Source organism: Hyperolius riggenbachi, chromosome 1 (assembly GCF_040937935.1).
Source record: "Hyperolius riggenbachi isolate aHypRig1 chromosome 1, aHypRig1.pri, whole genome shotgun sequence".
Taxonomy (NCBI): domain Eukaryota; kingdom Metazoa; phylum Chordata; class Amphibia; order Anura; family Hyperoliidae; genus Hyperolius; species Hyperolius riggenbachi.
In genome coordinates, this window is record NC_090646.1 from 379924096 (window position 1) to 379939322 (window position 15227).

Consider the following 15227-nt stretch of genomic DNA (forward strand, 5'->3'; position numbering starts at 1 on the left):
CGGACCCTAGCGTATTATCCCTGACACTTGCAGGAGGTTAAAGGTCACCATACAATAGCGGACATCTTTCTCCCTGGCAGTCCGAAGTTCTGCCCTACGCCTAAGAGCAGTACAGTAGGCATCAGCTCATATATCAGCAACGCTACCCGACACAGGTGTTTGTATAAATTTATGTAAACAACTCATAAATGATATATACTCTGTGGGCGTCGTGCAGAGAGCAGGCGTGATACCTCCTCCTGGCCAGCAGGGGGCAGTGATGGCTGCTGTGGAGAGCTGTGCGGCGGCGAGCTGAATGGCGGGCCCCGCTGAGTGGGAGGAGAGCGGAGGCTGCTTGTTGTGTAACTGGCAGGCGGGGGACATGAGACGCGGGGACTCTCGGAGCACAGTGCTGTAATCATGGGGGACAAGAGGAACAGGCGGCGGAAGGCGGCGAGGAGAGATGAGCCGGCCAGCTCGGTACGTATACTCGTTATATTGATTACTATAATAACACAGCTATGCGCCGCTCCTATTCCGCCTTGTCACGGTGACTGCACTGCAGCCGGGAGCCCTCCCTGTCCGCTGCCAGGCGCTCCCACAGCTCTGCTATATCATGAATAGGGCAGAAACTCTCATAGCAGCTTATGTTATAGTATAGTTTTTTTTGTAGCAGACTGCAGTGCCTTCTATCTCTTTCTTCACGCAAAGCTTTACAAGTGGACTATACTGATTGCTTTATTAATTATACTACTATAGTTTCTGTAATTATTATTGCTGATTTATATAGTGACAACATATTCCATGGCGCTGTACAGAGCGAGAGGGTAACATTGGGTATATAATAATACACACAAAATATAGACATTGCTACATAATGCAGAATAGGTAGACATAGTAAGTACAATGACAAATGTAGCATGTTGAAAAAAAATGTAAAGTAAGTTCCAAGCCACAAGATGCAAGGGCTTGCTCACACTACAAGAGCTTTTTAAGCGCTAGTAATTTTGAAAAGCTCTTGTTAATGCAGTGCTATGGGTTTTTTTTTTTACAAAATCACATCCCTCAGGTGAGAACACACTCCTAGGAAAACATTAGCAAGAGCTTTAACCTCTTGCCGACCGCGTCACGCCAACGGGCGTGGCCGCGGCGGCAGCCCCAGTACCGCCTAACGCCGATTGGCGTAAAGTCCTGGGGCTCTGTTTTGCAGGAGATGGCGCGCAAGCTGCGTGCGCATCTCCTGCTTGGGCCGCGGAGCTCCACCTCGTCTTCAGTCTCCGAGCGGCTATTGCCGCTCGGGAGACTGTTAGACGGCGTGATCGCCAGCTATTTCCATGTACAGCGCTGCGATCGGCAGCATCGATGTACTGGGACAGCCGTGTCACAGAAGCCTATGACAGCCAATCGCCATAATTGGTTGGCTGGGGGGGGGGGGGAGATTTTTAAAGAAACAGGTTTTAAAAAAAACAAAACAAGTAACAATATTTATTTTAAAAAAAATAAACATGGGGGGAGCGATCAGACCCCACTAACAGAGAGCTCTGTTGGTGGGGAGAAAAGGGGGGGGGGATCACTTGTGTGCTGTGTTGTGCGGCCCTGCAGCTTAGCCTTAAAGCTGCAGTGGCCTATTTTACTAAAAATGGCCTGGTCACTAAGGTTTAACTAGGTTAAAAATCACAAAGCGCTTAGAAAAGCTTTTGTAGTGTGAAGACAAGGGCGAGTGCTCAATTCTGATTCTTCTTGACTTGTCTGCAGCTTTTGATACAGTGGATCATGAAATACTAATTCAGCAATTGAAGAATTACTGTGGCCTAAGGGGTGCTGTTCTTAGCTGGTTTTAGTCCTTATCTGGCAGGACACAGCAAGTATGTATGGGCGCACACTACTCTAATCCAGTGCCACTTGCCTATGGAGTTCAACAGGGTTCTGTACTATCTCCATTACTCTTTGCAGTCTACATGCTCCCAGTGGGCAAAATAGTCCAGAACCATGGCTTAGGATACCATTGTTACGCAGACAACACACAACTGTATCTGTCCTTCAAGCCTGGCACCCAAGACCCATCAGCATCCACCAATGCCTGTCTAGTGGAATTACAACATTGGATGAACACCAGCTGGTTGAGGCAGATTTCTGACAAAACAGAGGTGTTGGTGGTAGGCGGGCCACACATGATGGATAAAGTCCAAAACTCTCCCCACTTCAAACTAGCAATTAGAGTAGATATCGTACAGTATAAAGACTCTGTGCGAAACCTTGGGGTGATCCTGGATGGAAAGCTTAAGGTGTGTACACACGCACTACCAGAGGCAACGATGGGTCCGCCGGACTCTCCCGCTGGGCGGTCTTTTAGCTGACAGTAGCACGTGTGTACGTGCTGTCGGCGGACTAATATAGCTGTTTCTGAAAGATCCGCTGAGCGGATCGTTCAGAAACAGCCTTATCAGTCTGCCGACAGCGCGTACACACGCGCTACTGTCGGCTGAACGTCCGCCCAGTGGTAGGGTCTGACGGAACCGTCGTTGCGGCATGTAGTGCGTGTGTACACGCCTTAACACTCAGACAGCATGTATCAGCTGTCAAGTCTTCCTTCTTCCATCAGATAAATATAGTGAGAATCAAACACCCTATCCCAGCTGAAGACCTACCGCCCCTGGTTCATGCATTTGTATCCTTCCGTCTGGACTACTGCAATGCCCTGTTCGTCAGATCCCCAGATAAGTATAGTACAGAATGCTGCAGCCAAACTCCTAGCCAATGCCCCCCCGCAGCTCACACATCTCCCCAGTACTGCAAACTCTTCACTGGTTGCCAGTAAAATGGAAAATCCATTTTAAGATCTGCCTGGTGACATTCAAGGCTCTAAACCACATGGGACCCAAATACATAGCGGATCTATTGAAACATTATGCCTCTCCATGCACCCTCCGCTCTGCCAATAAGATGAATCTGGTTATTCCCAGGATACACTTAACATTTGATGCTCGGGCCTTTTCCTATGTAGCCCCTACCCTATGGAACTCGCTTCCAAAGTCAGTGCGAGATGCTCCTTCTCTGGACAGCTTTAAATGGAACCTAAACAGAGAAGGATATGGCTATTTCCTTTTAAAATAATACCAGTTGCCTGACTCTCCTGCTGATCCTGTGTCTAATACTTTTAGCCACAGCCCCTCAACAAGCATGCAGATCAAGTGCTCTGACTGAAGTCAGACTGGATTAGCTGCATGCTTGTTTAAGGTGTGTCGTTCAGCCACTATTGCAGCTAAAGAGATCAGCAGGACTGCAAGGCAACTGTTATTGTTTAAAAGGAAACATCCGTACCCCTCTCATTTAAGGTTCCCTTTAAGAAAAGACCCACCTTTTCCCGAGCCTTTGAGACTGCATAACGCAGGTCACAGTTTTTTAAAGGCACCCGAGCAGTAAAAATAAACAAAATTGGTACTTACCTGGGGCTTTCACCAGTCCGCCATAGGTTGGAAAGTTCCCGCAGCGTCCTCCTGGCTCCTCTCCTGGTCCCTCTGCCGCATACCGCACTGGCGGTGACGCTCTTCGTCATCACGCCGGCCGCTGCACATTATCACTGCAGCCGGCGTGACAGTACTGCGCATGCGCGATTAAACCGCGCATGCACAGTACTGTAACGCCGGCCCCCGTGATGACGAAGAGTGTCACTGATAAGGAAGTGGGAGCCTGACACCCGGCCCGGGTGTCGCCGATGCGGTGGAGGGACCGGGAGAGGAACCAGGAGGACGCCGGGAGACCTCCCGACCTACGGTGGGCTGGAGAAAGCCCCAGGTAAGTACCACCAATTTCGTTTATTTTTACTGCTCGGGTTCCCGTGGGAGAAAAGCGCTATAAAATTATTGAACAAGGCCTAATGCTGGGAATACAATTTTCTGCCGAGCAATTAGGCATTGTTCTACTCAGCAGGAGATTAACAGAAGACAATGCACCAGAGATAATGACCATTCTCTACAGAAAATAATCTAATTATGCATTCTTAAGGTAGCCATACACTGGTCGATTTGCCATTAGATTGAACCAACTGACAGATCCCTATCTGTTCGAATCTGATCAGAGAGGGATCGTATCGCTGCCTTTACTGCAAACAGATTGTGAATTGGTTTCAGCCTGAAACCAATCACAATCTGTTGAGCTGCTCCTGCCGCCTGTCAACACCCCCTCCCCCCCCCCCCCCCCCCCCCCCCCCCCCTCCGTATACATTACCTGAAGCTGGCTCCGGGTACTCTTCTCCGCGCTGCACCCCGCACCGAATCCCAGCATACACTGTGTCACTCCGTGACCAGGAAGTTCAAATAGAGCGCCCTCTATATGAACTTCCTGGTCACTGGAGTGACACAGGAAGTTCATGTACACTGGGATGGAAGCAGGAACAGAGCGGTGCAGCGCGGAGAAGATGCCCAGGAGCCAGCGTCAGGTAATGTATACCTGTATCGGATCAGCCGCCGCTAGCGACCCGCTCCCTACCCACGGGCGATCGACGGTAATTTCCTGCACGGCGCGATCAACGGATCGATCCGATTTCAGGAGGAAATCGGATCGGCGGGTGCGTTTAGCGCGAGCGATTGGCAGCAGATTCGATCCCAGTGATCGAATCTGCTGTCGAAACGGGCGCAAATCGGGCCAGTGTATGGCCAGCTTAACAGAAGAATCTAATGCCGGGGATACACGGTACGACCCGGCGCCTCGATTAGCCGCCGGATCGACTCCCGCCGCGGGCGCTTCCTTATCTTCCGCTCGACTCCCCGCTATTATCCGCCCGTGGGGATAGAGCGGGGTCATCGGACCTGTCGGAAATTATCAATCGAGCCATCAGCGGCTCGATTGATAAGGGGGAAAACGTACCATGTATCCCCCAGCATAACAGAAAATTGTATGGTGTATTCCCAGCATTATGCTGGGCATACACGGCTAGATTGTTATCAATCGAGCCGCTGATGGCTCGATTGATAATATCCAACCTGTCCGATCACCGCGCCGGATCAATTCTGCGCTTGATCGGAAGTGCCCGCGGGGACGAGCAGGAATCAATCCGCTGGCTCGATGCCGGCGCATAAATGCACCGTGTATGCCCAGCATTAGAGAGCCCTGCTCTTGCAAGCTTACAATCTAAAAAGGATGAGAGAGCCCTGCCCTTGTGAGCTTATAATCTTAAGGAGTAGGGAGGAAAATAAGTATACCTTGAGACAGTGTAGTTGAAGGGGAATGACCTGATTTATGTACGCTTATCGGAAAAAGTTAGTTTTGAGGGATTGCTTAAAGAGAACCCGAGGTGTGTTTAAAGAATGTTATCTGCATACAGAGGCTGGATCTGCCTATACAGCCCAGCCTCTGTTGCTATCCCAAACCCCACTAAGACCCCCCTGCACTCTGCAATCCCTCATAAATCACAGCCGTGCTGTGAGGCTGTGTTTACATCTGTAGTGTCAGTCTCAGCTGCTCCCCCGCCTCCTGCATAGCTCCGGTCCCTGCCCCCGTCCCTTCCCTCCAATCAGCAGGGAGAGAAGGGATGCAGGCGGGGACTGGAGTTCTGCAGGAGGCGGGGAGAGCAGCAGACTGACACTATAGAGATAAACACAGCCAGCTCTGACAAGCTGTTTGTCAGCAGCGTAGCTGTGATTTATGAGGGATTGCAGAGTGCAGGGGGACCTTAGGGGGGTTTGGGATAGCAACAGAGGCTGGGCTGTATAGGCAGATCCAGCCTCTGTATGCAGATAATATTCTTCAAACCCACCTCGGGTTCTCTTTAACCACTTGCCGACCGCACACTCATAACGTGCGTCGGCAAAGTGGCAGCTGCAGGACCAGTGACGCAGTACTGCGTCGCCAGCTGCAGCCTAATTAATCAGGAAGCAGCCGCTCGTACGAGCGGCTGCTTCCTGTCAAATCACGGCGGGGGGCTCCGTGAATAGCCTGCGGGCCGCCGATGGCGGCTCGCAGGCTAGATGTAAACACAAGCGGAAATAATCCGCTTTGTTTACATTTGTACGGCGCTGCTGCGCAGCAGCGCCGTAAGGCAGATTGGCGATCCCCGGCCAATCAGCGGCCGGGGATCGCCGCCATGTGACAGGGGACGTCCTGTCACTGGCTGCACAGGACGGATAGCCGTCCTGTGCAGCCCCGATCACCGGGGGAGGCAGCAGGTAGGAGAGGGAGGGGGGAATTTCGCCGCGGAGGGGGGCTTTGAGGTGCCCCCCCCCGCCACCCACAGCAGGCAGGAGAGATCAGACCCCCCCAGCACATCATCCCCATAGGGGGGAAAAAAGGGGGGCAATCTGATCTCCCTGCCTGCACCCTGATCTGTGCTGGGGGCTGCAGAGCCCACCCAGCACAGATCAATCAAACCAGCGCTGGTCCTTAAGGGGGGGTAAAGGGTGGGTCCTCAAGTGGTTAAAGTACTGTTTTAAAGGGAACCAGAGAGGAATAAATGTGAAAATAGAAAAAGGCTTTTATACATACCTGGGGCTTCTTCCAGCCCCATAAGCCTGGATCGCTCCCACGCCACCATCCTCCGCTTCCTCTATCGCCGCTACCGGGTCCCGTCACTTCCGGCGGACGCTGCCAATTGTCCGCATCACAGGGGCTCCCTCCATACCCTTACGCATGCGGATGCGCAGTAGGCAGCCGCAAGCATAAGTGTATGGAGGGAGCCCCTGTGATGTGGAGAATTGACCGCGGCCGACTGACGGTAATGACGGGACCCGGTACCGGCGGATCCAGGCAGCGGAGGATGGCGGCGTGGGAGCGATCCGTGCGTACGGGGTTGGAGGAAGCCCCAGGTATGTATAAAGCTTTTTTTTAATCCTCTCTGGTTCTCTTTAACCACTTAAAGGGGAACTGAAGAGAGAGGTATATGGAGGCTGTCATGTTTATTTCCTTTTAAGCAATACCAGTTGCCTGGCAGCCCTGCTGATCCTCTGCCTCTAATACTATTAGCCATAGCCCCTGAACAAGCATGCAGCAGATCAGGTGTTTCAGTGGTTCAGACTTATAAGTCAGATCTGTCAAGACTAGCTGCATGCTTGTTTCTGGTTCTATTCAGATACTACTGCAGAGAAATAGACCAGCAGGGCTGCCAGGCAACTGGTATTGATTAAAAGGAAATAAACATGACAGCCTCCACATACCTCTCTCTTCAGTTCCCCTTTAAGGACTGGGCCAATTCTGGCAGATCTGTGCTGGGTGGGCTCTCCAGCCCACAGCACAGATCCTGTTGCAGGCAGGGCGATCAGACTCCCACGACCCCGACCCCCTTTCCCCCACTAGGGGGATGTCCTGCTGGGGGGAGTCTGATCGCCGCCGGCTATATGCGTTTAGCGGGGGGGGGGTCTCCTCAAAGCCCCCCTCCGCAGCGATTACCAGCCTCCCTTTCTTTTACTTCCTCCCCTCTCTGGGCGGCACAGGACGGCGATCCGTCCTGCGCCGCCTCTGAAAGGCTTCAGCCTATCAGATGCCAGCGATCCCCGGCCAATCAGAGGCCAGGGATCGCCGATCTCCTTTGCGGTGCTGCTGCGCAGCAGCGCCGTATTATGTAAACACGGGATTTCTTCCCCGCGTGTTTACATTTAGCCTGCAAGCCGCGATCGGAGGCTCACAGGCTGTTAACGGAGACACCCTCCGTGATCCGACATGGAGCGGCCGTTTCCATGGAAATCCACAAACGACCAGCCGCCGCCTATCGGCGTTAGCTGGTCGTTATGTGGTTAAAAACTGTGAAATAAAGCCCGTGATGGGCTAGCTTACCTTTTTAATGAATGTTCTGCCCCTGCTCGTTGTCATCGGGGGGTCCCCATCTCAGGTCTAATTTTTTATCAACGGGATCTTCAATCAAAGGAACTGTTAGGCTTCTTGCACACTACATGCGATTCAAATTTTTCTATACGATACGATTTTTGATTCCAATTAAAGTACTGCATGCTGCTGTTTTTTTTAATCAGAAACAAAAATCGAATTGTATAAAAAAAAAAATTGCATGTAGTGTGCAAGAGGCCTTACCTATAGCCTTGTGCAATTAAGAACTGTGCAGGCACAGTTCAGAATCACTCCAACAAAATAAAAGCAGTGTTTTCCACCACGGCGCAGTCCTGAACTCACACCAGCGCAGTTCATTGCTTTGCACTGCTCAGAACTTCTGGGCCCGCCTTCATGACAATAATCAGTAGGAGGTAATCTAGCCCAACGTGGGCTTTATTTTACCCTTTTCAAGATAGTTGATTTCAAAGGCTGGAGAGTTTCTGTAATGATTTCTTTATTCAGTGTACTATTACTGTGTATTTTCTTACTATGCCATACTACTGTGGCCATACACTCGTTAGATTAGCAGCACATAGATCATCAGATAGATTTTCTGATCTATCTGATGTTTAGGAACATTTTTTACTAGGAACAGATTTCAAATAGATTTCAGTATAAAATCTATTGAAAACCTATCTGATGGCATTTTTTTGCCATCAGATTTCCATTAGGTCCAATGCAAATTGATAAGCAATCTCTTCAGATCGACCTAGATTTTCCAGCATGTCAGATCGATCGAAATCGATCGCAAATCGATCAATCGACCTCTAATCGGCACTATGGAGAAAAATTTTAAAATGTAAAATATGTGCAAACAGACAAATAAAAAAATGAGCCATAAATTACTTTTCTCCCATGTTGCTGTCACTTAAGCAGCCCATACACTCAGCCGATTTTCTGGCCGACCGATCGATTGCAAATCGGTTGGCCAATCGACCGATCGACGGCCGATTTCGATCGATTTCGATGGATTTCCATCGAACTTGCAGGGTGGAAAATTTAGGTCGATCTGATGAGATTGCTTATCAGTTTGCATTGGCCTTAATGGAAATCTGATGGCAAAAAAATGCCATCAGATCGAATTTCAATAGATTTCAAACTGAAATCTATTGGAATTCTATCCTGGTAAAAAATGTTCTAAAAACGCATCAGATAGATCATCAGATGCATTTCTTATCTATCTGCTGCCAATCTGACGAGTGTATGGGCACCTTTACAGTAGGTAGTAGAAATCTGACAGAAGCGACAGGTTTTGGACTAGTCCATCTCTTCATAGGGGATTCTCAGCAAGGCTTTTATTCTTTATAAAGATATTCCCTAAAAAGGATTTAACCAATTATGCTGGCCAGCTTCCCTGCTTGCTACATAGTTTTTTGGCAGTTGGACAGAGCAACTGACATTCACTAAGTGCTTTTGAAAATAAATAAATCCCTAAGAATCCCCTATGAAGAGATGGACTAGTCCAAAACCTGTCACTTCTGTCAAAATTCCACTACCTACTGTAAGTGACAGCAACATAGGAGAAAAGTAATTTATGGCTCATTTTACTCTGGAAAAAAACGTACTTCTTATTTGTATATGTTTGCACATATTTTAAATTTTACAATTTTTCGCCATAGTGCCCCTTGAAGCTGTAAAGAATATCTTCGGTTACAGAACTAGGACAATGGGGTCGATTCAATAAAGAACATTAATCTTATCTTGTGCAGATAGCGCATGAAGATTACCGACATCTATGCAAATTGTGTAAGGTGCTGTATACACGCTCCACTTATGCTGGGAATACACCATAAAGGCCCGTACACACATCTGATTTTTCGGAACAACGGGTCGTTTGAACGTCCCGTCCAGACGTCCGCCCGCTAAATCGGGCGTGTGTACAGACTGTCGTTCGCATGATAAGACTGAGTTTGAGCGATCCGCCCGGCGGATCGCTCAAACTCTTTCTTGTCACGCGAACGACAGTCTGTACACACGCCCGATTTAGCGGGCGGACGTCTGAACGACGGGCCGTTAAAACGACCCGTCCCGAAAAATCAGACGTGTGTATGGGCCTTTAGATTCTTTGGCAGATAGATGGCTGGATAGATAATTTCTGACAAGTCTGATCTGATTTTCGATCGTTTTTCTGATCGATTTCTCATAGAAGTGAATAGAAATTGATAAGAAAAGATAAGAAAATCGATTGGTCAGTGGTGCATGTTTAAATAGCACGTTTTGCAATTTGCATATATCGCTACATAAATTGCATAAATGCAGGTAATCTTAACATGTGCTATCTGCGCAAGTTAAGATTAACGTTGTTTAGTGAATCGATCCCAATATTTCTTTCTATGTGGCCGAGACATAATCCAGTTGCCTATCATTGGAAATTGCATTTATGACGTCTTGAAAGTTGAAAGAAAAAAAAACTGCATTCAAATTGTATAGTACTTTAGGTTCTCTAGAATCTTCCTGTTTAGGAGAACCTCAGTAAGGGCCGGTTCACAGTTGAGTGGATGCAGAACATAAACGGTAAGTGCATGCACGAGGCGGATGCATACCCTCTGTTCTGCATGCAACAACTACACCCGACCTCTCCATGTCCGCACGTCTGCCCGTATGCATCGCTGCTCACCTGTACCACTGCTTGGTCCCTTCAACAGCCCAGAGGTCAGCAGAAGCATGCGGCTCTCCATAGGCTGCAGTAGGCCAGTTCTCCCTAGCAATAGGGAGCATTTTCATTGGTCCAACATAAACCAATGAGAATTCTCCCTGTTGCTGAGGATTCCCATAGGTGTTTTGCAGCCCAATGGAGATCCACCGGGCTGTTTAGACGGGGCTGAGCGGCGACGGTGGGCGGTGTGACACGTGAGTATGACGTCACAGCGGTGATGCAGGAGAACAGGTTAGGCGGATGCAGTGTCCGTTCTCATAGGCTTTCATTGGACACATTTTCCTGTCTGGTCAGGGAAAATGTGCTAAGTTCCATCTCCCGTTCCGCGGCATACGTATCTGTGTAGGATCCATATTTGGTAACAAGTGGAAGCGGATCCTATTTTTAACATAGGTTCCGCTTCCTGCATTTAAGCAGAGCATAGAAAACGTCCCAAACGAGTACGTTTTTTTTAAAGCAAGTATGAACCGGCCCTTAATCAGGTCTGTTGCACCGAGTGATGATCGGTAGACTGATGCTCAAATTGGTATTTGGAGCTTTTGGTGTATGTGCTACCCTTGTTTTGGAGCTCCTAAGATCCTTTAAGTTCTGTCTGCTAGTTCTAGCTTCTGAAATTTGTTTGCATTGATTTTAATGACAGTTTAGCTCATCAGTTGGTTTTCATTCAAATTCTAACGTATAGTTTTTTTTTTCTTTGCAGATGCAGACAACTACAGCAGATGACTTCATAGGGGCTAGCAGCTGTAAAGCCAGCTCTCGAAAATCACATGGCAAAGGATCACCAACGGATGTTTCCCCTGACTCCAAGTGTCCTATATGCCTGGATCGCTTTGAAAATATATCACACTTGGACCGGTGTCTGCATCGGTTTTGCTTTAAGTGTATAAAGGAATGGGCCAAAAATAAAGCAGAATGCCCACTATGCAAGCAGCCCTTTCATTCTATCTTTCATAGCGTCAAGGCCGAAGATGACTTTAAAGAGTATGTTTTAAGGCCGTCCGTTAATGGCTCTTTTGCAAGCCCTGATGGACAAAGATTTCGCTATCGTACCACTATGACAAGGGAGAATCGTTTATCCACACGAACATTAAGATCGTCTACTCAGAGAACATTTCCACTTGCAGACAGTGGTGTTCTTTTTGAAGGATTTACAAATCGCCAGTCTAATCGAAGGAGCAACAATATTCAGCAGATGATGAGAAGGCTAGCTTCCAGGCGACAGGCCAGTGCAGAGGGCAGGGCAATGAGACAAATTCAAGAGCAGGACCTTGTCAACTTCAGGCGAGCACTTTACCGTTCTGGAATACGTGTCAGAAACATCCAAGATGGTGGACGCTATCGAGATATATCTGCTGAATTTTTCCGCAGAAACCCTGCTTGCCTTCATCGACTCATTCCCTGGCTGAAACGAGAGTTGACAGTGTTATTTGGCACACATGGGTCCCTTGTAAACATTGTACAACACATTATAATGAGCAATGTAACTAGATTTGACATGGAAAGTAGAGCCTTTTTAGAAGATTTGCAGCCTTTTTTGCTTCATCGAACAGAACACTTTTTACATGAATTCATCAATTTTGCCCGTTGCCCTTATAATATCGATGCTTATGACCAGCATGCCAACTATGATTGTCCTGCCCCTTCTTATGAAGAAGGAAGTGAATCTGAGTCTTCTGTAATTACTATATCACCAGATGACAATACTGCTAGAGAGCCCGATATACCTTCCTCCTCTGTTGAAGTTGGACAAGCTCCCTGGGATGATGAAACACCGGGACCTTCCTATTCTACAATTGAGCAGGTGACTAATAATTTGACGTCCATTGACAGCTCAGATGATGAACCTTCAAGCAGTATACTGGCCTCCAGTGATTTAAAAAATGATAATACTGATGACATCCAGGACCAGAGCCTTCCTTCTGATGACTGTGTCATTGTGGGTTTTGTTAAACCACTGGCAGAAAGAACCCCAGAGCTTGTTGAACTCTCTTCTGATTCTGAACTATCCCTTTGTGAAGTCAAGATCGAACAGACAAAAAAGCCTGAACCTAGTCATTTGATTTTATCTGGCAGTAGCGAATCGCATAGATCTTCCTCTGTTTCATCTGTTCACTCAATAGAAAAGCAAATCCTTAAACGTAAACACAAGCGTAAAACATCCAGTGATAAAACTCATTCCAAAAAGAAAGAGAAAAAATTAACAGATGCATCCACCAAGAAAGTGCGTAAATCTAGAAAAGATGAAGGACATTCTTACGACAGCACAGCAAGAAGACGGGAACGATCATGGAGCTCAGACTGCTATTCTCGATCATCTTGCAATAAATCTTATGATGGCTATAGAAAGTGGAACAGTAAAAGTAAACAAAGGACCAAAACCCGAGAAAAGAGGCATAAAAGTCGGAAGGAAAAAAGATCAAGGAGTAGAGACAGAAGTTTGTCATGGAGAAGTAGAACTGTTTCTTTGTCAAGTGAAAGCTCCAAAGAAAGAAATGTATCCAGCTCTAGGAATAGGAAGCGCAGTAAGGGGAGGTCACAAAGCCATGAGAGAACAGACAACTATCGGAGTACCTATCAATGGGAATACACATATTATAGCAGAAACCGCGACCGGGAGGAGTTTGAGAAGTCCTACAAGAAACATTCCCGTGGTAGAAGTCATTGCTCTAGATCATCTCCCAGCCCTGACTATCATTTACCATCCTTTTCTCAAAAGAGAGATTCAAAGAAGCAGAAAGAAACCTCTGCAAGCAAAAGGCATCATCGTTCAAGAAGCCATTCAAACAGTCGCATTCATGCAGCTGGTGCACAACAAACCCAGTCAGAGAAGCCAGGTGGTAAAAGGAAATATAAAACCCGTCACCTGGAACCACAAAGCAAAAAAGATGGTACAGATGAAAAAGACAATCATGTTCAGGCAGACCTAGAGGCCCAGGACGACAATTTGGCCGATAAATCTTCAATTGAACCAAAGCAAAAATGGAAAAAGACAACTCGCAGCCCCAGTGTTGAGATTGTGTATGAAGGGAGATGCTCTCCAGATGTAAAACACCATAAAAAGAAGAAAAAGAAGCACAAGAAGAAACGCAAACATGAAAACAGTCCTCCAATTGTCATAAGAATTGATAGCGATAGTGACTCCCCAGTGAGATTAGATATACCATCTAGTAGTAATATGGATAGCTTGCCCGGTAAAACTAACAGTGTGGAATCTGATCTGCTTCTGCCCAGTAAGTCACCAACTACCAGTGCCATAGGAAGCACGACAGAGCCAAATTGTGTGGACGAAGAAAACTCTTATTCCAGACCATATAATCTACCATCAGTTAAAGAAAGCCTTGATTCATCTTCAGATATACTTGAAGGTTTAGATTTTGGAGACAATTTTGATGGAGAAGACTTTTTACCAGCACTCAGTCCACCTAAAACACCATCTATTGCAGAGACTGAACTATCCCTACCTGATTGTAACTTGGAGAACTGTGACAATTATGCTGCTACTCCTGTAGCAAAAAGCCCTCAAGAAACTGAAAACTCACCTGAAACGTTTGCTGAAAGTGTTTACAGACACTTGGACATTACGCCCGCGAGTACTCCTGTGACAGCCTCTCCAGAATCTGTTGCGGAGGACACAGAGGATGCGTTTCCTGAGAATATGTGTGAACATTTGGAAGATATGACAGAGTGTTTATCTCCTTTAATTTTATGAGGCTTTTCATTTGTCTTACCGTAACTTAATATTTTCAAATTTAAGTTCATAATTTCAATACAACATGATTTAAAAAAAAAAACAAACCTACAAGCTGCGTATATGTGTTCCTTTTTTATTGAAGCATGGCTGTCTGATTCAGATTTGCCAAATTCATCATGAAAATTGCCTATCCATCCTATCAGATTACCTCAAGGGTTCTCAAACAACATTTTTCTTAAAGGTCAACTGAAGTGAGAAGGATATGGAGGCTGCCATATTTATTTCCTTTTAAGCAATACTAGTTGCCTGGCAGTCCTACTGATCCTCTGCCTCTAATACTTAGCCATAGACCCTGAACAAGCATGCAGCAGATCAGGTGTTTCTGACAGCCAGGCAACTGACAATGATTAAAAGGAAATAAATAAGGCAGCCTCCTTTTTCTTCTCACTTCAGTTGTCCTTTAGGCCTCTTGCACACTGCACGCGATTCCGATTCAGATTCCGCTTTTTAATCAGTTTTTACATCCGATTCAGATTCTGATTTGCAGTTTGCTCCCTGCACACTGCAAATCGGAATCGGATGTAAAAACTGATTAAAAAGCGGAATCTGAATCGGAATCACGTGCAGTGTGCAAGAGGCCTAAAAGAGTTCTTCCAGTATAAAAGACAGTCTGCCATGTCAGGATCTGTCTTAAAGTGACACCGACGTGAAAATAAAACTCATGCTATGAATTGTATGTGTAGTACGGATAATTATTAGAACAATAGTAGTAAATATATATCTCATTGCATCATTCTTATAATAATTGCAGTTTCCACAATGCACTCACATTTTCAATGATTTCACATAGCAGGTTAGTGAACCTTTGAACTTTTCTCTGCAGAAAAACCATAAACAAGACAGCTGAGATAAGTTCTTCAAAAGACAGTGCTGTCGAGGACTTTATGAGCTCACAGAAGCTCTTTTGCATAGATAACTGAAGTTTCTTCAGAGGCGCATTGCCACTATTGGACCTTTTTGAGCTTGCACTCCTTGCCTGATGAAGCGGGTTATACCTGTTGCAGAGTGCCAAAATAAATTATTTGC

At 46.8% G+C, this 15227-nt stretch overlaps 1 protein-coding gene across 1 annotated transcript; it reads left to right on the forward strand.

Annotated features, from left to right (window-relative positions):
• Nucleotides 1-236: 236 nt before the first annotated feature.
• TOPORS (TOP1 binding arginine/serine rich protein, E3 ubiquitin ligase) lies at nucleotides 237-14252 on the forward strand. The gene is made up of 2 exons (XM_068234362.1): nucleotides 237-459; nucleotides 11151-14252. Exons 1-2 carry the CDS (start codon nucleotides 400-402, stop codon nucleotides 14157-14159), a joined length of 3069 nt encoding a protein of 1022 aa, XP_068090463.1. The 5' UTR covers nucleotides 237-399; the 3' UTR covers nucleotides 14160-14252.
• Nucleotides 14253-15227: the final 975 nt, after the last annotated feature.